This window comes from Zosterops lateralis (assembly GCF_965231275.1).
Source record: "Zosterops lateralis genome assembly, chromosome: 1".
In the NCBI taxonomy this organism is placed as follows: domain Eukaryota; kingdom Metazoa; phylum Chordata; class Aves; order Passeriformes; family Zosteropidae; genus Zosterops; species Zosterops lateralis.
Genome location: NC_139762.1, coordinates 37,099,094 through 37,121,647, shown reverse-complemented (window position 1 = coordinate 37,121,647; position 22,554 = coordinate 37,099,094). Strand labels below are relative to the sequence as shown.

The following is a 22,554-nucleotide window of genomic DNA, read 5'->3' as shown; positions in this document are numbered from 1 at the left end:
TGATTCTGAGTGTAGCTAGTATAATAGATTATAAGATTGAGACTTCATAGAGTTTTCTGATGCACTGATGCATGGTTTTGAGCCACTATCTAAGTGCTCAGGGACACACATTTCCCAGGGTGTAACCAGACAGAATTGGGACTCACAGACCCTCCTTTTCTGGAAGACTTAGGAAATAGTCAACAACATTAACCCTAGAAGCTCTGGAAGCTCTGATTTTTTGAACCTAAACTGATGCACCCAGGTCTGTGGGTGGTTCAGATTTCACAAGTCTGGGTTTTACTAGGAAATTTTTTATCAAACCATTCTCCTGAAAAGCTCCAAAATGCTATTGTACAGGCAAACCAGCAAAAAAAATCTCAAAACTACTTCACTAAATACGACAGAAAACCACTGTAATTACTGAAAAACTTCACAGCTGAAATGTATGTATTTGATGCTTGGCTGCTGTGGTCACTAAGTGGATGCACTGTGATGATGAGACATGTAAGACTGTTAGACCAAAAAATGTATTTTTAGAGTGTTACATTTTATACTTTTTTAAATTAGCTCAGTTGATCAGAGCATGGCAGCTACTATGGCAAGGTCATGGATTTGATCCCTGTATGGACCAATCACTTAACAGCTGGCCTTGATGATCCTTGTGGGTCCCGTCCAGCTCAAAATATTCTGTGATTCTGTGAAATAACAAATGATGTTATCCGAAGTTAATATCCACTATATTTTTAACCTTATTTAATCATTGCCACTTTTGGATAATAATTATTCCTTCATCTCGTTCCTATATATCTGACATGCTTTGTAAGCCTCATTATGCAGTAACACTGGTGCTCACTTTTTCTGTGCCTTTGTTTCACAGAGTACGACTGATTCGAGCACTAGTGAGAGCAAGAGTGCTGATGACTATATTATGGTTTCCAAAGAAGAGGAAAGAAGTAAAAGTGCTGTTCCAGAGCCAGTGCAGCCCCTTCAGGCACACAAGGAGGCAGCGGTGAAGACAGAAGCTCCGTCTCGATCTTCTTTGATATTTTCTGACCCTCTGATGGGTTCCATTTCAGCCTCCTCCAGCAATCTGAGCTCCAGCCCTGATGACGACAGTAGTAATAACAGCAAAGATTCTGACTTTGCTATTGTCAGCCCACTGGACATCTAAAGAAACAGGTTGGGAGAGTTTGGGAAATCTGTCATTACAACTCAGCTCTAATTTCTGTGATTCCACGGGCTGGATAGTTCTTTGGATTACAAGGACATAAAACAGATAAAGGTAACCCATTTCAGCTGCCAAAAGCCTAAATTAAAATAAAAAGGCAAACAAACAAACAAAAAAAGACATAAATTTGCTACTTATAAAAAATAATATATACATTTTAATAACTGCCTTAAATAAAGACCCAGAAAAACCCAGTTCTAATATACAGTTACTATTAATTATGCTGTTACCTTATTTAGGAGCTTTGTTACTACAGAACTCTTGCTTTCCCAAAACATAGAATAGTATATGCTAGGTACCATAATGGAAATCTGTGGGTGCTTGGCATCAGACCTGAAGCAGCAAAGACAGGCTAGATTTAATATTGTCCTTTTACAAAATATGCTGGACTGGGTTTTCTGTGTAGGAAAGGGTACTGTTTCTTCAGAGACTGTGATTAGATCAAAAAGATTAAAAGCATCATCCTGGTAGGAAGTTTGTTCTCCCTTGAGGAATCCTAGTTTCCTCATTTACATCCAGTAATAGCCTGAGGCGTGTTCAGGGCAGAGGTTTGTGTAGTTGTTCCTTAATGCTTACAGGAGATGTGACAAACTCCTTGAGAATGGGGACCTACACAGCAGAGACTTACTTGCCTTTGTCTACTTTTACCCCTTGAGTTCCCAGTTCACCTCTTTCCCTCTTTATCTTTGTCTACTTTTACTTCCCCTGGCATGATTTTTTTTTAATTTTACTCAGACTACCACAGTTAAAACAGTAGTTGCAAGGGAATAATGTAGACCTGAGCTGGTTGAACTAAAGCTAGCTCCTCTAGTATGATAACTTACCAGGGAAGGTTGCAAAGTGAAATGAAATATTCATAATTAAAAGCACTTTATGTGTCATTGCTATTATCTTCTATAGATTCTGTTTACATATATTCCTATATGATTTCCATATTTTTAACCAAGAGAACCATAATGGTGCAGCAGCATTAACCAACAGAAAGTTTCTAATTACTTGTTCTTTTATGGAAAAGTGCGCTTCTTTTGCATCAAGTCCATAGTACATTTAATAACAGCTTTTTTCAAGTAGATAAGAGGGGCTTTCTTCACTCTCTGATCCCTTTAACCTCTGTTGGAATTCACAAAACAAAACTGGTGGTGAGTAAACCACTCCTCTTGCAAGACCTACACAGAGTTAGCTTGAGGAAGGAATGTTGGTATGTCACTCTGTCACAGCAGCAAAAAAAGCATTATTTGCTTTTAAGATGCATATACATCATACCATGCAACAACTTTCTATTTGCATGGCAAAGCTTGTGTTTGTTCAAAGTTATGAAATTGTAGTTATTTGCTGCTTGGTCTGTAATTGTAAATGAAGTACTGTATCCCAAAGATTGAGGTGACATGTAATTTGCTGGTCTTAGATTTTACAAGGTCTGTGTCAGTGACTGAACTGAATTGTCATGTAATTACATGGTAGCTGCCATCCTTACATGTTCAAAAGCCACCATGTAGTTCTTCAGAGATTATTTGTGCCTTGTAAAATGTTAAAATACTAGAATGTTAGGAGCAGGCATAGCATCACACCTCTCTGCAACAGAATGATGCGAACAGTCAGAGGACTGTTTCAATGAAAGATCTTAAATGTGTAACGTTTTGGAGAGGTGTTTATTTCAGTTTAATTTTAAGCTTCATAAAAAATCACTTTGGAATTCAGCATGCATGCCTGTCTCCAGTTTCTTTTGTTACCCTGAGTTTGCATGAATGCTAGGGGATTGGGTGGCTGGTTGATTTATTTAGGTCTTTCAAGCTTTTCTAGACTTAACCTATACAGCAAGGCTTGTGGCACCATCAGCAAAGGGTGGCTGTTGAAGAAGTACCTGTGGAAAGAGGAAAGAAATATTCTGGGGACAGAGAGAAAAGTTTTATATTCTGTGATACATAAACTTTCAAAGATTCCAGTAGCTTGGCAGGAGAAAATGTTTTTACTTCTTTTTTATTTTTTTTAAGCATCAGTCTTTTGATTTCTATTCTAGTGGGTTGTTTCAGGGATCACATTGCTATTATCTTGAACAGTCTCATTGCCAATGGAAGAGTGTGATTTGTACAGGTTTTTTATTTTTGTAAATTAGTTGTATCTTTAATATTGCATATTTTAAAACAGTAGTAAAAGTATATAAAGACTTGGGGAGTTTCTGAGAAGAATCAGTGAATACCGATGAGCTGAATGCATATCATGCCATGGGATATGATAAATATCTTCAAAAGCAGAGAGATGATTATACAAATAAGATCAGAGTAACTCCAGTAAATGAATCTCCTTTGGTTGTACCATGTCCTTCCACATCTCAAATATGTTGTCTCTGATATTTGATCATAGTGCAGAGATAGTTAAAAGTATTTTAGTATATTCATTAAGTTAGAAACTTGCAAGTTAGATAAAATGTCAAATCATCACCCTCTTTTGTGTTAAGAATATACTGAAAGAGAAATTTAAAGTGCAAGATTATTTTTTTTCTCCAGAAATGACCTGCTCAGAATGTTCATGGATAACAATAATCAGATAGAAAAATTATAAGCATTGCAAATTGCTGACAAAAACTAATGCAGCATTAAGATTGCTGACCTGAGACTGTTTTACTGCATCTCACATCTGTAATTTATTCCTTTAAAGTCTCTTGCATGTTATGTCAATTGTATGTACTGCAGAAAGGCAGTATCATATTTTGACTGGGTATTGATTTAGTCGTGGAGCTTTGTATCTTTACTCTGGAAGAACATCTAGCCTGCTTTATTAAAGAAAGAATTAACAAACTTTCTGGGTTGTCCTTGTGCTGTTTTCTTGAAAAAGAGGGAAAGCTTTTTTGGCTAGAATACAAGTATAATTTCTGAGAACTAGGGTGATTAAAACTTTAAAACTATTTATATAAGCACAAAGCTTATTAATATTTCAATCAGATTTTATGTATGTGATCCAGGGAATAAGACTGCTTGTCATTTATCTCAACTAAACAATATAGAATATTTCCTGCTTTACCATATTTCTTGTATCTGAAAATGAACCAGAATTTACCATGACCTAACTTTTCTTCAATTTCATGAAGCTCAGTATAGTATCATCATTGTGTTTCAGTAACAGTGCCAGTGTCTGTACAGTACATTTCTGAATCTCTATACTTGAATTCACACTCGTCATTCTTTCCCATGATTCTCCAGTATGTTCTTATTAAATGGCATTGAGGCAACTGTTTTAAAGACTACATTTCAAATTTAAGGTGTACTTATGCCTGGCAGTTACAATATCATCTGTTCAAATACAACCCGAACATGAACAGATTTTCAAGTGTTCAAAATTGGTGAACACTTCTTGGTGTCAACTCTTAAATAATACTTTTGATTTTGTGCTGCATGTGTTGGTCTTGAATGAATGATTCTAATGGTTTATTAGAGTTGAAAAGGTGCAGTTTCATAAAATAAACTTCTGTTGGCTACAGAATAGTAATTACTCTGTCTTGTAATCTGTGCTGTTCTTTTGAGAGTGATTATATATAGTCTGTGCATTAGCGTTTCCTGTATGCCCCAGTCTGCTAGACTCTGGCTTTAGTAGTCAGCTAAATTTAGAGATGAAAGAGCATGAACAAAGGTCATTACAGTAACAGCAACTTGAAGCGTGCACACAGACAACTTGCTTTCCTGCTTCTCACAACTTATTTAACCACTGAAGTGGTGAGGGAGGTTTTAGGTATGTGGGAGGATCCTGCAAGAAGCAAAGTGAATAACCCTAGGAAGACAATGAGCTGAAAGGGATGTAGCTTGAGACTCTGAAAGGTACGGGTTCTTTAGGACAGGAACCATCTTTTTCTCTGATGTTGTACAACACAAACACTGTCAAAATTAGGATAACAATAATAATGATATACTCATTACTTCACCACATTTTGCTCTTTCGAGCAGCGAGCTAGATTTAATCCAGTGGCAGTAACTCAGCTGATAGCAGTAGTGTTGGAGCAGCAGAATCTGGTCCCACAGTGCTGAAATAAGTGCACATGGGGAACAGAAGTTTAAATAAATAAATTAAAACCAAAGAAACCTCACACCAGAAACAAGACTATAGTATTGCCAAATACAAAAAGCTGTATTTTTTCCAGATATATGCAAAGTAAAAGAAATATTTTCTAAACTTTGCCTCAGGTAGCACTTGTGTACCTTGTTTGACTAAATCAGCTAGGTTTGTGCAAACCTATCTTTGTTCTTAAATTGTAAAAGCCTAGCTGATGCCAGCGTGGGGGAGTATTAAAATGTATCAGCTGCAGAAGGAAGACATTGTGGTTCCATTTTCTATGAATGGTAAGAATTTGATCCTTCAAATCCCGCCACTTTAACACTTTCACCGTCTTCCATGGTAACAACGTGAAAAACCCTGTAATCATTTCCAGAGACCTGATGGGAACTCCACTGCTTGTCATCACATGCAGTTGCAGAGCTTTGAGCTGAGAAAGTTTTCACAGCTTTGCCTTTGTGAGCTTTGGGGACTGTAGCAAAACCAGGTTTGTCTGAATTTTTAATTCATACAAAGAAGCATTTGAAGATACTACAAATTACCATGTCAGTATTTGAGACCTTTTGGAATATAAATGCTACGTAATTTTGAGATGGAAGAATAGTTGTCAAAATATCTTGACTGCCCACCTGCTGTGTTAATTGAATTCAGCAGATGGGGAATATAGCAGCATTTCTAGAGTATCATTAAACTGCCCTTCAAAATAAGAGTATATCAAGCAAACAGATATTAGAAGGCAGATTGTCAGCACTGTCATAGAGCTTGCTGGATAATATATATATCTTTGCAATAGTCAGAAACATGCATCATTTCTATCTGCAAAAGGGGGAGCTTGCAACATGCTGGAACTTGCAGCAGAAAATGGAAGTGAACATGAGCCTGTTCATAAAAATATTTTTAAAGCTTCAAGGATTAAAATGCACCAAAATTATTTTTAAATATAAAATAAATACACACAAAGCTTATTTAGGCTTGTAAAGATTATGAGGTCTCAAAAAAGTTTAATTTATTTTAGAGAAGTTGGATGGAACTCCAGCCTCCAGGTGATAGCCCAGGGTGACTTACAGAACCACCTATAGGAGTTTGGGACTGCAGTGAACTCCTTGTGCTTCAGATTTGTAACTTTCAAGTTCTGGAGAACATTAATTCCAACATGTAAGCAATGAATTGCACGTGTTTACTAAGTTGCAAAGAAGTCATGATGGGGGAATTCCTCAGCAGACCCTCTTTCCAAATTTCTTTTGTTCTCATTTCCCACAGTCAAGCCCATCTGACAATTTTGTGGTACCCATAAAAACTTCAGCTGTTTAATCTTCTTGAATAAGTGAATTCTCAGTCACTATAATCAAAGTTAGCTGTTAATCATCTCAGAACTCTAATACCCTATGCCTGCAGCCTGGCCACAGCCCAACCAGTGTGCTTCTTGTTCTCATGTAAAATCTGAAATCTTATGAAAAATCTCACAATACTTCTACAGCAGGTGGTATCCATATTCAGTCCTCATGACTTCCCTGTGGTAAACTTTATTGTCAGTTTTATTGCCTAGTATTTTCTCTAGCCATACTTCCATTGTAATTCTTACAATCAAGAAAAAAATAGAAGAAGATCTTGGCTTCACTCAAAAATGCTTGACTTTTTCTTTTCTGCCTCTACTGGTAAAGTCTCTCTGCAGAGAATTTTTGGTTGTTTCTTGTAAAACAGCCTGTGTGTATTTATACTGCTTGTATAAATGGAATATATGTTCTGATATATATTCTCTTTAAAAATGCTGAAACAAAACACTGATTTCTCCAAACTTTTCCCCATAATAAATGGGGCTTATGTTAAGCATAAACTTTAAAAAAATATATAAATGGGAATAATGTCTATTTTCAATTTCTAAAGAAATGTAAAATAGACACTCGTAAACAGACTGGAGGGGAAATAATGTACTCTACCAAACTATGCCATCTTCTTTAAAAAAAAAAAAAAAAAAAAAAAAAAAACACCTTAAATTCACTATTCTCCCTGGTGAAACCATGGAGAGGGAGAACTCCATCTGGGACAGGGTGCTCCTGGGCACGGGAAGGTGGCCTGTGGTTGTGCTTGGAGGGAATGCCGGACACCCGAGGCCATGCCACACTGGCATGTGTTCCCATGTCTGGAGCATGGGAACACCCCTCCTTGTGCAGGGGACACAGGCTGTAGTGTTACTGGACAGATGGAGGATCAGATGATGAAAATTAGTGTGTTTTACCTTCTGTGGATCTTTAAACTTCAGAGGAAATAAAAATGAGAAAATTGCAAGCATCATTAACTGTGCTGGCATTGCAGTCACTGAAATGTGCTTTCCCCAGTGTTTTCCTTCTCTGGGATGCAAATTGTGCATTGTGGAGGGGCTTATAAAGAGCAAAAAAAAAAATTTCCTTTTTCATATTCTGACATTTTTGCTGTATGTGAATATTATGGGTTTTTAAAGAGATGTTATTGGTATATGTCCACATAGAGATTGCAGCAACTTCCCTCCTCTCTCCTCCATGTTTCAGACATTCTGAAGTAAGCCAAAGAAAAAAGAGAAAGGATATCTTTAAAATTCTTGTAATCTAAATGCTGAGTTTTTATCTGATGGTATTAGTATGTTTGGTAACTTGGTAATTGAGTAGAAAACCAATGTCTATTAAAACATTTTAGAGAGAGAGAAAGTTTCTACAATTTTTCATCTACGTGAGCACTGTGTGTTTTGCCCATGCTTGTTAAGGTGCATCTGGCCTTACTGGAGGAAGTTATATGATGAATATGGCTTCTGCAGATTTATTTTTTTTTTCCTAAGAAAGAAAATCAGTACTTGCTTTTGCATATAATTTTTTTTACTGTTTTCTAAAATCTTTCATTCTCTGAAAAGACTTTTTTATTGGGCTTCTATAAGATATGTCAAGAGTTTATTTTCCTTCCTCACCATCCTGTGTCTTTTGTCTGCACCCTGGCATGTGCACAACCTGCAGAACCATCTCATCTCTCCATCTCTGCCTTCCCCAGGCTGGGATTTATGAGAGATCCAGTTGCAAATCATTTGGGGAAAATTGCACCAAGAGATGTGAGAGTACAATACAAATTGCAGCCTGACCTAAATGAGGAAGTCACACCTTGCCAGCAAACATCCATTGATTCTCTGACCTTGCAAAGCCACAAGCACACCAAAAGTCTTGGGCTGTTGAGTCTGCCCTCTTGTGAAGGGGAAGCATTTGTAGGAAGCAATCTGCATGTTAGAGCAGTGTACCATTATTTGAGAATAACTGTATCTTTTACCTTCAAAATCAGAAAACCTGAGTCTAACCTTCAGCAAGTTTATAAAATGCACAGCAAAGTCTAGAGAGGCAGCCCAAAATTCTCACATTTCATAAGCCTGTCAATGCACACTGTGGATGCTGCCATGATCAAGATAACAACAGGCGCTGGGGGCTGGTGATAAAAATATCAACTCCAGTTTCTACTGCAAAATGCTGATGAGACCAAATAGAACCATCAGGTAGGAGCAAGGTGAGTTCAATAAAATGTGAAATACCATTCCCTTCCTTCAGAAAGAAACTGTAAAATTTCAAGTATACTACTTTGATACTCTCCAAGAGAAAGTCAAAATTATTTCAGTTGGAAACTTCATGTAATCCTTTACAGAAAGTTAAATATAGACAAAAGGTGAAATATATACAAAAATTTTTAAACTAATATATTTCAATTCATGATGTTTTAAAATTTCTTCATCAGTTCACTGGTTTTTGTATGGAGGGGAGCTTATCTTTAATAAGAAATAAAATCTATATGAGGCAGGCAGGCCTGTGCTGCAGGATGCTCCTTGGGAACAGCGCCAGGCAAGTTTAAAACTGAGAGATACTTAAAACAGAAAGTGGGGCTTTGCAGCTTACGCTCAAAGGCAGGACTGGCATTTTATGGAGCTGGCTGCTGGAGGTAGATGCTGACCTGAAAAACTCACTCCTCTAGGAGGGCTGGTAAGCAGCACTGTCAGGGACAGCTCATACACTGAGGCAGATGGAGCTGTCTGTCTGTCTGTCTGCTGTCTGTGTACGTGCCTGGCTGTCTTTCTGGCAGATTGGGGTGGTGCATCAGTATCGAAACCATTAGCTCTATGATTGGCATTCACCACATTTTGGATGAAAGAAGTAGGTTAACGCAAGGTTTTAGCAGTGTGCTGGGCAATCTTCTCTCTAACCTTATCACACTTGCAGAGCCACCATGGGGAGAGGTAAATCCCCTTTTCCAGAGCCTGCAGTGCAGACCCAGCCTGCTTGGATCAGATCACCCTGAGTGTGAATCAGCGCACTTTGACTGATGCCCACAGCCACAGCAGCTTACTCAGATCAAGGTATGTTTCTTTTTTATCCAGTATCTGCTGGCCTAAATAACCATGTGCATCAATGGTTCATCACAGGGCTTGGGGTAGCACTGCAAGCCAGCAAGTCAGGGGAATGCAAATGGTCTCCAGAAATAAAGACACCACAGAGAAGTTTTGGTGTTGGTTTGTTGTTTTGGTTTTATTTTTGATAGGAGGATCAGATAAAATTTGAGAGTTTTAGAAAGAGTAACAGAGGACTAAGCTTATTGAGAACATTTTGTTTATCAGCTACATTGCTGCACTGGTAGCTTGGGTAACCTGAGCACAGGGAGAGTCTCCTCTCCTCTTCCTGCTCCATCAAAATACCTCTGTGTTAGCTCATCTCTGCTGATGGTGTGTGTCCTTCTAAGACACCCATAAGAAATGGCAGGTTCTTGTCCTGTCCGAGGTCACTGGAAATGCTCACTGCAGACACAGCCCCTAAATAACCCTTGGTGTTCAAGGATACAGACACTGATCACGCTTGGACTCGTGGGTCTGGTCGGATGTGCACAGAGCATCCGTGTTGAAAGCATTCTTACACCTCTGCAGGGAGCAGTTCACCACAGACCCTCCCCGTCAGCGCCTGCCGCCGCTGCTGCTGGTGGTGCTAAATCACGTAGCAAACCCCAGCGAGGGCGGCGCAGCCGACACTTCTTGGAAGTCCTCGCCTCAGTTCAGGGAAAGTCTTGAAGAGGAATCACAGGCCACCCGCCGTGGGGTGGGGACAGGACACTTGCCAGCAGCCCAGTGCTGAGCACCAGCAGCACATGGACAGCAGCACCTGGCCCTTGCCCACTCCAGAGGCTGCACTGATTTTGGGGGTGCATGGGGTGCTTGGCACCTGTCCTGCAGCACCCTCTCTACCAGACATCCCCCCCCATGCTCTGCTCCCCAGCCCCTCAGCATCATGTATCACTCTTCTGGGGCTGCTGTGGAGGTAGCGGCAAGTTTGCAAAGGCTTTTGGAGTGAGTGGGCACTGAGCCTCCTACAGGCTGGTGTAAGTCTAAATTTCATACATCCATGTGTCCTCCAGTTTGGCTACATCTGGGGAGAAGTTTTCCTTTTGGTTATGACTGGCTTCCTGCCAAAAATCTTGGAACAGAGAACAGAGCTGTTCTTGGAACTTGAACTCACGGGGGGGTGAAAGGGGGATGTTGGTGCTCTTCACTCTTTCAGAGTCAGGAAAGTGTTGGGGGTTGTTTTCTTCCTTTAAAATGTGCATAGGCTTTCCTCCTGGGGATGAGCACACTGCCTCTCCAGTGCTGCTCTGTGCCATAGCTGATGATCACAGGGCTCCAACAGGCTGCTGAGCATGTTCCAGAGGGAGCAAGGGGTACCACCAGCCTGCATCTGAGCAGGTATAGCCATGGCCCTCGCCCATCCCATGCATACCTGGAAACCCAGGCTGTGACACAGCCTGTGTCAGCAGGGGGCTGCACAGCACAGCCTCCAAGTTTCCCTGTGAACCAGGCTCTTCAATAAGCAGAGCGTGAAGAACTCCATCACCAAAGGTCCTCTGCCTCGCAATGCGTGGGCCAGGCAGTGCCCTGTGAACTGTGCGTGTGCCCCACAGCACAATGAATCTGCACTGACCTGAAACGGCATCAAAAATAGATCCCAAGATACAAGACTGGGGAGAGCAGAAAGGAAGCATGATCTCACTGCTGCTACTGACTTTTGCATTTGAATAGATTTTCTTAAACAGTAAAGAAGCAGCTAACATCTGGTTAGACTTTTGTTAAGGAGTCCATGTTTTAGCACTATAATTACTGTTGCATTCAGAGTTTTCCTGAATTCCCTTATTTTACATCTCATATAGCTTAATGAAAGTGGCTAAGAGATTTAGCTGAAAATGCTTGTGCAATATTGATTAGGAGGATAATTTTAGGAATGTTTGGTAACTAGAACATTTCGTTAAAAGAACTTCTTTTTCTAAAAAATGTTATATAGTGTCTTGTGATTTTGTGACCTACCTTCTTAGCTAAAGATTAAAGATGATTTTTTCATAGTAAAGGTGTGGGAGAGTAAAAGAAACTAACTGTACCATGATAATAATGAGGAGACTCTGTGAGAGCAGTGTGAAGGCTGTTGACTCTAGTTGCCTTGAAACAGATTTACAAACAGCTCAAAGAATAAATTAAAGAACACATGAAAAACAAGTACATTAGTCACATTAGGGCTTAACAAAGTGTTTATTATAAGCAGCCTTGTAGCACTGTCCTTCAGAAGTAATTCACTAAGGTGGGTCTGATAATATGTTCTGGATTTAATTTGTCCAGTGTTTAGGTCACTTAGGAAGGGAGACAAGGATAGGATACCCAATATTGTTTCAGGATTAACAATCAATTGGAGAAAGTTAGAAATTCTCCTGGAGCATCTGTGCTTTATCAGATTCAATTTTATGTGTGGTAAATTCATAGACACCATTAAAATCAAGAATAAAGCCTACACTGAGCTCTGATTTTCACAGAACTCTTGGTAGGAACAGGGCAAGAAATGGGGACATGAAGAGAGATTTTGTTCATAACAAATGGAGGCTGCCAATCACCATTTAATTGCCTCAATGCAAGGCAAAGCACTGCATTTTCTGCCCCGTTTTGGACACTTGCCCGTGCTGTTTTTCCTTTGTAAATGGCCTGTGACTAGGGAGTCTGAGATTGTAATGCTGCCATCTCTGCTATAATCTCTGTGATCATTATGGAAACAGGGAACTTGCTGTGTTCCCACCACAGCTGCATCAAGTTCCACCAGCTACCCAAGGGTCATACAGAGAATTGAGGAGTCAAATGCTTCTACTTGGCTGTTGGAGAAGACCAATGTGACAAGTCATCAGCAAACCAGATGTCTGAATTCACAGACAGTGGTAGAGCTGAACGAAGCAGAAGCTGGTTTGTCGTTGGTTTTGGTTTCATTGTGACCCAATGGAATCTGCAAGGGTAGAGCAGGCTCTGCATAGGATGCTGAGGTGAGACCCGAGTTAGCATTTGAATTAATTAGCTGCCTCAATACCACTGAAGTGGACATTTGGATTTGGCAGCTGAAGTGCTTTGCTGCTTCTGAAAATACAGAGAGCAGCTTTAAAGTCCTGTCTGAGCTGTTCTGTATGCCCTTTCCTAAGCTCTGGAGAGTATACTTATAGCTCTTCCCTAATATTGCATAACTAATACATGAAAAATTGTGTCTTCTGCTGCTGAGGTGATGGGGAGACCCTGTTTACTTCAGATTGATAATTGGAGTAGGTTCATTGATTACAACATTTCTGAGAACTATAAACTCAGAAAAGAAAGAAAAGTAGTTGGCAGAGATTAAGTCTAAAGGTACTATAGATATATCACTCCTGTCACACACTTGTTTGTATTAATGCTGCAAAGAAAAAGCTGCAATGGCCTGGATGCTGAGAGCGTAATGGCTCTGCTTTGGTTTGATTTTCTGTGGAATTCAAGATTAGGGCCACGTTTGAAGAATAGCTTGGATGAAATAGGTACATGCAACAGCAGTAATCAGATGAGACTGTGTTTGCTATTCTGAAAGAAAGTTGCTGCCCCAACAAATCATTCTGTGACTTCAATAACTCTCAGGGCATGGAAATATTGACTGATGGATGCATGACTTCTCCTGAATTGTCACTTGCCTAAGTGTACTAATGTAGAAAATACAGTCAGTGCCTATTGTTTTTCAGTGATTGGAAAAATAATCCATGCTCTAGGTTACCTTCATAGTTTTCAACAATAAAAACTGGATGAGCTTTATGCTTTCATTAAGGAATAAATCCAGCACAGGCAAAAAAGGGTGTTGGATACATCAGCCTCTGCACAGTTACATGCCAATTTAGCCAATATCATGTAGTGCAATCTCTCTGCAGCATAAGAAAATGAAAGAAAATTAGACCAGATTCTTTTCGTCAGTCTTTCACAAAGTACATTTCCATATCTTTGCTATTCAACCTATTCTGCAAAAAGGAAGAAGTAATTCTGTGTGTACCTGTGGTTTATTATTTCAGGGTGTTTATTTTTTTTACATAATAGTGATGAACTTTATTTGAATTCACTAGTTCATTTAATTTGTGAGAGAGGAAGGTTCTTGGGAAAAAAAAAATAGTTGTAGAACTCTGTGCAGAACAAATATGCTTCATGTTTGAATCTGGAAACCAAGACTTCTCCTTTTAGAATGTGTGGGAAAGAATACCAATGAACTGTCATGCATGGGATGACTTTAAATAATCTTTCTTCATCTGTGAAGCTCTAACATTAACAGAGGAACTAGTATCTTTGGGGAACATAAGCAAGCCTTTATGGAAAGATGAAGGAGTTTTGGACAAGGATGACCTGTCCAAGATCAAAAACCAAACATTGGTTTGAAACATTTTGGCAGTTGCTGTATTTTAACTTGTTGCCTTTGTATGTAATGAAAGCTTTCATTAAAGCAATAAATAAAGAACTTGCAATGTTTATCTGACTTTGAATAAGGTACTAATATGGTATTTGAAAGTCACCATAGTCATAGAGAGGACTGTTCATTATGTTTTGTTTTTAAAAGCAAATCCTTCAGTGTGCCTTTGATACAGTAAGTTTTAGGAAGCAAAGAACTTACTGTGAGATGCTGACATTTCCAAACTGGTCTTTTACAATGATCTTCCTCCATATCTGGATATCTTAGGGAATGAGGCCCCTAATAGACTTCCCAGTCTCCATCTTCACTGTCTTCTTACAGTAAAAAACAGAACAGCACACGGCACAAATATTACTCTGTTGGGACTGATTTACACTTCTTTTGGGGAGTAGAAGGAATGGGAAGACACCTTTTATAATGGAGAGGAATCTTCCTGGCATTGCTATAGCTCTTAGAGAAGAGAGCTGTGTCCAAGAGCATCACTGGAAAGCATTCCCTGAGGATCAGGGCTGGAGTTTACCTCACCCTTAGATATCTGTTTTGGAGCTACAAACTATTAAAATGGAATGACAATTAACATGCTCTTTCCCCCAGTTCTTCTACTTCTTCATTGTTTTTATTGTTATTACTGTCTCTTACAAAGTACTCAATGTGATTACTAAGGGTATGAAGCTCTTACCTTGCAGATCATATGATAAATAACATAGATCAGGGTACTTTAAAGTGGAGAAAAAATCACCTGGTGACAGTGTCCTTCAGGAAGTGGGGAGATGTCATTCTTGCATGTTATCTTACTGTATTTCCTGTAAGGCTCTGCATGTTGGTTGAAGTAAATAAGGGTACACCCAGATAAGTGCTGCAGGTTGTTATGAGTTGAAATAGCAGGTAGCTCATGTTATTTGTGTACAAAGTTTCAGTTCCTTAATAGCATAGCAAATCTTGAAACCAGGCTTGGACACTTCTGTGATACGTGGGAAGAATGCATGTTTCACTAGGAAAGATCTTCATGCTTTGATTATAAATTCTGTACATTGAATAATTTATGTTAACCAGGATTCTCAAATAAAACCAGTGAAAATGCAAATAATGCTTCTTCCTTTTTATGAGAAAACTTCTAAGAGCACATAAATATTTTGTTAGAAGCTCCATTTCAGCTAGCAGACCTCCACAAATTAGGGCACTGAGCTGTAAACTTCACATCCTGTTTTTTCCTTAATACCATCTGGGGGAAATAATGGAATCTAGGCTTTACTGTCTTTCCACAGATCATACACAAGCAAAAAGGCTATCGCTTGCTTTGTTGTGTTGAGACTGTCACCATTCATGTGAAGCCTAAACTTCAGATTAATCTCTGAACCATGATGGCTTTATTTTCAAAGCAGCAAGCTTAACTTAAAAGCTCTATGTGACTTGAGGTTCTGGCTGCCTGAGGCTGCTCTGGTCTCTAGGTCTCCTTACATATCTCATCCAACTCCTTACTAAAAGGTGTTATACTAACTCAATGCCCTGGCAGGAGAAACAGAGATGGGAAACTGACTCTCGATTTTCTTCTTCCCAAAAATTGTAGCAACCTATACCCCACTGGGGTTTTTTTTTAATTTTTTTTTTTTTTAGATCTTTGGAAATCTTGTGTGTTTTATTGACAAGTAGGGATATTTCATCTAGACTCTCCTCAAATTACTAACACCCAGCAGCCAAGGAGCTGCATTTCCCAGCCTCTGCAGTACAGGTATTGCAACATTGCCACAGGAAGAGGAGACCCATCAAGGCTCTTATTAGCACAAAGGATTTAGATATTTTGTAGAGGAAACAACAGTCCTGTCAGTTTTGTTACCTAATTCTCCACCCTTTGAAAAGAAAAAGAACTTCTAGGTCTTTCAAATATTCAGCAATGGGATAGTTCAGGATCTCCCGCTTGATCTGTGTTTTCAGAAGCCTCCCAGTTTGCCTACTGACTTGAGTCTTCTTTCTTACATTTAATGCAACAGGAATAATATTACAAACCAAACAGGGGTTTGGGTGTTTGTTTGCTCATTAAGCAGTCAGCAGGAGCTCACTTAATGGAGCACAAACTCACAGTTATTATATTATCACTTAATTATTCAACATTGACATCACTGCATCTTCACAGCAGGCAGCCTCACAACTTGGAAAGGGGTGTTTTTCATTACAGCCTTGTACATCTTGATGAAAATAGGGTAACAGGAGTGGCTGGAGGCAGCTCTGTGCCAGACTGATCCTGCCTTACTTCATATAGCCTTTCAAGCAAACCAGGCCTCATCACAGAGCACAAGCCACAGGAAGTTATTCTGAAATAGGGCAGCTACAGGGAAGAGTAATCAGAGGAAAGGAGCTGCCAGTAAAAATGTCACATTGCTGTACAACTGTGCTTGCTGAGATATTTTTAGGTTGTTTAATAGAGAGGAAGGGAGGTATGGATGCTTTTGCAGTGGTAAAAAGTGTTCACCTAGATTTCCTGAAATCTCAATTCTGTACTTAATCCACAGGTGAAAAAAATTTAACACCATGGAGCTGCTGTTTCTCTGTGATTTAATATTTAGTGTAGACTTCCCTGTAGTCCTTGAGAAGTTATTTGTTTCTTGTGTCTTTCCCAAATAAAGTCTTGTCAAATAACCAGGTAATTCAGGCCAGATTATCCCACCTTTCCACAAAGCTGTGTTGCAGAGGGATGCTGTAGAGTTTTTGTTCTCATGGTGGAGTTTTAATCACTCTTCTTTCAAACACGCAGCGCAGCAAAGGCCAGAAGCCAGGCAGTGTAAGGTGTCAGCTGAATCTCTTTGCACAACAGCTACATTGCCAAAGTCAGTCATTGTTCAGGTGGCAAAATTGGGGTGAGTCAACAGTGTTCAGTTTTGCAAGGCCACACACCAGCTCACTACAGAAAATGTGGAAAAGCACCAAGGAAAAGAGGCAGGAATACTCTGCTCAAGGGTTTGTGGGGTTTTTTCATTGTTCTGTGCAGAAGAATGTGTTCTCTTAGTGCTTTCTCAAGGGAAAAGAAAAATCTCTTTGGGCAGAATTGTCTCTAACAGAAATGATTGGCAGAATTGCACAGAAGCACATTCCTGCAGATAAGTGATTGCTGCTTATATAAGGGAACAGCTTTTGCAGGAAGTCCTGAATGCAGAACTTTCGAACATCTTGTATTCGGTGTTGAGAACACGTGACACAGGAATTTGTATTCACCACAGTGAGAGACCTGTGAAGTTTCTGGCAATGACTTTATAGATTATGTTTGTTGCTGTGTCATTCTGAGGTTTAGAGGTGATTTTAAAGGGTAATGTGCAAAGGCAGAAATGGTTTTGTTCCACTGATGTTATAAAGTTGCCTACCTTTGTGTTGAGTCTATGGATCAGGGTCTGGGAATTTGCAGCCACAGAGGGATTTCTTCAAGCCATTCCCTTCTTTATTTAACTTTGTGTCTGTCAATTTCTTTTTGTTGTTAGCAAGAAAACACAAAGGTAAAATTCTTAAAGCCTAGGTTTGTCTAGCAGAAATTACTATTTTTCTGTTGCCAGAAAATTCCCTGAGGAGAGGAAGCCAAGAATGTTGGGGGAAATACAAACTAAAGGTAACGTGAGGCTTGAAGAAATGGCTCCAATGACTTGTGGAATATTGAATATTACAGAAGAGTGATCCCATATCTGTAGATATGGGTTGATATCTACCTGCCGAAGAGATTGCTGCCTGGTATGATTTCACTGAGCTTTTTTGATCTTTAGGGTATTTCAAGTAGACTTTAGAAATCTTTTGAGTGTCTTACTACATGGAAGCATATATGGGAGGTATATCAGATTGCTGGTATATTACTGTATAGTCTGCATATTGCTTCTATGGAAAGGTCATGGAATCTTCATAAGGAAATGTCCTCTGTATGCAACACAGGAAAGGCAGCAGGTCTGGCAGAAGCTGGGCAGGAGGACCCCTGAAGTCTGGTGCATGCAGATGGTGAGGTTATGAACCCCAACAGAAATTCTCTTCAAAGAAATGCCTTCATTTTATATTTAACCTTGATAATGGCATTTGAGAGTAAGCATCCCCCAAATAGTTAAATATAAGTAAATTCCAGTGTAAAGAACTGAACTGGCAAACTAGAATCCAGGCTGGCATCACGTTCAGTCTTTTGGGGCTTAGGACATTCTGCAGCCACAGTAACTTCTTAACATTTAACAAATTACTCAAAGTCTTCCTATGACTTCTTTTGCTGTCCCTACAATGTTGCAGGGAGAGTTGACAAAATTGTCCAGCCACACAGGCAAAACATGATCCTAATTCAATTATTTATTCAATAAACAGTTTCTGACTTTCAGTCTACAGCTTTGTTCCAGTGGAAAATAGCTATAAGCGTCCAAGGATGGTGACAACTTGTACTAGTATCTGGCATCAAGACAAATCTATTTTTGAGAAAAGGAGGGGGTGCCTAATAAACCCAGGACATACTTGGACAGTCCCTGGGCCAGACGCCCATTACCTTGAGAAGTCTGAGAAGCTGCAGCTCTAGAAGGGCTTTGCCAGCTCTGCTCTGCTCCAAGGAGGCCAGATGTCTCAGACATCAGGTTATACATATATACAAAAGGTTCTGCAACACCTCAGTGTTTCTGATGCTGGTGCTGATCAGAAGTTTGTATGTGTTACCAGTGTAAGGGAAAACAGCTACAAGGAGAGGAGCATTTTATAACGAAAGTGCAGAAGTGACATCAGAAGTGGTATTTTTCTGATTTCAAGGCTGCCACAATAAGCAGAATACCTCAATTTTATGCTTTATTTTTGTAGCTTCACTCTGCCTTCCACCTAAGAAATGAACTTTTTATTCCCCTTAGTCTGTTTTGCTCTGCTGTCAGTCAGAATAGGAACTTGTGACCTTTTAGGGCTGTGACCAGTATTTCCTGACTGTGCATTAGCCCAAACTATTTCATGCATTATTTGACAGCATAGAGATGAAACAACCAGCAGTAAGTTAATTGCAAACATGACTCTTGCAAGCTCTGCCTTGCAAGCACTCTACCTTGGGAATTCATCTGCTTCTTTAACTTGATACAGAGAAAATCTTGTCTTCATTGCTTACCAGTGTGCAAAGAGATGGCTAATTGAGCTGTTGTCATCTTTGTTGCAAATGAGACCAGCATTCTGGAGCTGTAGTCTCAAGAGCACTATTCATCATCTTAAAGTGTCCTTTTTACTGCAAGCCCAGAGTAATGTAGATTGATTAAAGAACTGGGGGAGAGATGTGTGAAAACAATGCATCTGACAGATGTGCCTATGGCCACTGGATTAAAGGGGAAGGAATACTTGCTTTCTCTGGATTTATATTTAGAGGTATTAAATGTTTAAAGAAAATTAATGTAGCTACCTAAAATGTTCAAATGCTAGTAGTTCCCCTCAGATAGATGGAGCTGCCTCTAAAACACCCCTGTGAATTGAAGCAGGGATCTCCAGGATGAGGGCTCTCCCTCCTGTAGCATGAAGAAGTGCAGCCCGCTCTGATGTTCTCACTACTCCTTACTTTGTCCCTCTAATTTATTCCTGAGAGGCTGAGGCTAACGGGGGGAGTGATAATTACGTGCTGACTGCTCTTGTTAACCTTCAGTGACCTACTCCTGTTGCCTCGCTGGCAGGAGCCCCCCTCCCCACTTTACAGGGAAGTGACAGAGGTGCTGCTGGTGCCCCAGTGGGTGGCTCCAGTCTCACACGTGAGTGCAGCCACCTGTGCTCCCTGTCGATCTAACACGTGTAAAATACAAAATTAACATGATGAAGGCAGTCGGGGGTAGGTTAATGTGAAGCTGGAGAGAGACTTTTTTTTTCCCTGATCTTTTATTCTACTATGTTGTTTCACCATGATCCTTTAAAGGGTTTTTATCTGCTGTATATTGATGCTTCTGAATAGTGCTGCATGCTGAGAAAGCTCTGCAAGGTGTGCCTCTTCAGGGTATTTAATTTTGATCTCATGTATGGCAATCTACAAAAGTATTACTAACAGGAGTTACTGCATTGTGGTTCACATCATCTGCACTTCTAGAGAATCTGGGATGAAACTCACAGAGAATTTAGGAGCTGCTTTCCAAATAGTTATGGCTAGAACAGAGAAGCAAGCAGCTGCCAGCATGGCTGGTACTTCCCATTTCAGCAGAGAGAGGACAAGAGACATCCTGTGTCCCCACCAAAGGATGCCCTTCGGAGTCCGCTGGCAAAGGGCTGGTGCTGATCTTTGCCCTAAGAAGGAAAAGCACAGTTCAGATGCCCTGCCAGGCAGAAGAGGTAAGTGCTGCAGTCTGTTCCCAGCTCTTTGTGGCATCTGTGGGGAAAGCAAGGACGTTGTATCCTTCTCCTTCCAACACCTACAACAACTGCTGTCATGACCAGCTAGATCACTTTTTTTATGCCTTTTGTTTTCTGCACAGAAGCTTTTCCACATGAAACCAGGCAGGAATATTCATTATAAGCTCACGGTTGCTTTAGCTTTCATTTCCTTTTTGCCCTGCCTGAGTTGATTGTCCATAAAAGATAGTTTTATTTTTTCAGCTTCCCCTCAAGCTGTGAGGTGAGGGTGCATCTGAACAACACAGCACAGTGCAGAGACCTTCCAGTCGTGCGCCAAACCGATCATGTCCATGGCTGGAAGCAGTGGGCTGATGTTGACATGGTGTTTACCAGGGCTAGCTTCTCCTCTCATCCAGGAATATCCCTGAGATTGCCAGGTGATCAACTGGAAGCAGCACATTCCTAGCAGATGTGCAGTCACAAGGGGCAATTTAAACCATGTTCTTGGCTGTGCTGTTCAGGACTCTCAGTGTCTTGTGGATCCTTCACAAGAATGCAATAAGTAAGGTGGCAGTTTATCCCCTAGAGTGCCTCCATTGAACACTTGCATTCTATTCATGAATTATCTTTGGATTTTGATTTACATTAAGTAATTTTCTTACATGGTTGGTAATGTTAACCCCAATTCACCAATCTTTTCCACACCAACACATCTATTTGCTCCACTTAAATAGCAAACTTTGTGTGTCTCAGCAAATGATGCTGAGTTATATTTATAAATTGGCACAGAAAAAGAGTAGTTTTATCTCCCAACAGGACTTTACTTCCAGGAGGATTAGTAAATGAGTGCATGAGAATTCATTTTGAGCCTTTGTTTCTTCCTTTTATTCTGATGTCCACATGTTTATTTTCATGAGTGCAGGGATGCACCTAGTCAAACTGGCTGTTTCTTCATGGAATACACTCCTAAAAAGAAAAAAAAGGAGGGGATCCATAGAAATGCAGTCTGAAGCTGCTGCTTTCATAACATAGCTTCTCCCACCACATCCCCAATCCCCAGATTACTAATTTTGCTCAGCCAGGAGGCACAGAGAAAAGACAAAAGATCAAGGTGTCTTTGACAGAGAACTTGAAACAAACAGGGACTAAAAAATGAATGAATAACTGAGTTTACTCTTATTTAAGCAACATTGGCAGAAGTCCTTTGAGTAACCTCCACAAAGCTTTTCTGAAGCATGCTTTCATACTCTTTTAAAAGATTAAAGCTAACTTTCATAGCTTTAAATCTCCTCTTTCATAGATGCCATATGTTATCATTTTTGATATGCATAAAAGAGAGCTGATTAGAGAGCCACCTTGAAGACATGACTTTACCGAGTCATCCAATTTTGGAGGCACATAGAATTGTTGCTGGGTTTTGGATATTTCTCCTGAAAGGGTGAATGAACTGATTAAGCTGGAACTGTCATTAGCTTTTTATTGCCCACAGAACCAGGCACTGCCTCTAGTGAGATGACAGAGAAGAAATGCTGCGGGCAGCTATTTCAACAGCTCTTTACCAAACAGATTCTGCACGATTTGTCTGGCATTGAATCACTGGCTTGTGTAAACACCAGATGCAAGTGAAATGCAATGTCTTAACTAAAATGCTGTGTTTTGGCCTTTGAAAGCAATAGATTATTAAAGTTAATGCTACTGTTACCTATTTTTATTATGTAATATGTTATGTGATTTTATTATCCTCCCTGTGCCAGGGCCTGCTCTCACACCCAGAAGCTGCTGGTCTAGTGCCAGGAAAGGGTGCTGCTGAGACCCCCATGCGTGCTTTGCTCTTGGGGTAGGCTCACAGGGAATGTTTCTTGATGTCTCCAGAAATTAGGTCTTGCTGTTTGATGCCCTGAAGAAGGGCCTGGGCACCAGCAACCTTCCCATTCTTGCTCCAGTGCCTGTGCCTCTGTCCTGAGGGGTGTACTGAGTTAAGATCCCCAGGGAGAGGCAGGCACAGGGCCTTATTCTGGCCAGAGGGAAGATGTGACATGGCCTGCTGGGGTGAGTGTGGAGGAAGAGAGACATCTGCAAACAGTTAAACTACAGAGACACAGCCCATGGAGTGGGTGCCTGCCATTCTGTTCTCCAATGGCTGCCAAGAAAATCTGCAAGGAGATGCAGGGAATGCACTGTTGTCACAGGGCTCTTGCCTTCCCAACCCAGTCTCCTCTACAGCAGTGCTGGCCACAGTTTCTGGGAGTGTGTCCAGGTAAG

At 40.2% G+C, this 22,554-nt stretch overlaps 1 protein-coding gene across 6 annotated transcripts in view; it reads left to right on the top strand.

Moving 5' to 3' along the window:
- The window catches only part of TBC1D5 (TBC1 domain family member 5), a 315,300-nt gene extending 311,294 nt beyond the window's left edge, over positions 1-4,006 (top strand). For all 6 annotated transcript variants that reach the window (XM_083858412.1, XM_083858415.1, XM_083858416.1 and 3 more), the window contains one exon: positions 860-4,006. In XM_083858412.1, the coding sequence (XP_083714538.1) occupies positions 860-1,153 (294 nt within the window). In that variant the 3' untranslated portion in view covers positions 1,154-4,006. The remainder of the gene's footprint in view (positions 1-859) is intronic.
- The last annotated feature ends 18,548 nt before the right edge of the window (positions 4,007-22,554 follow it).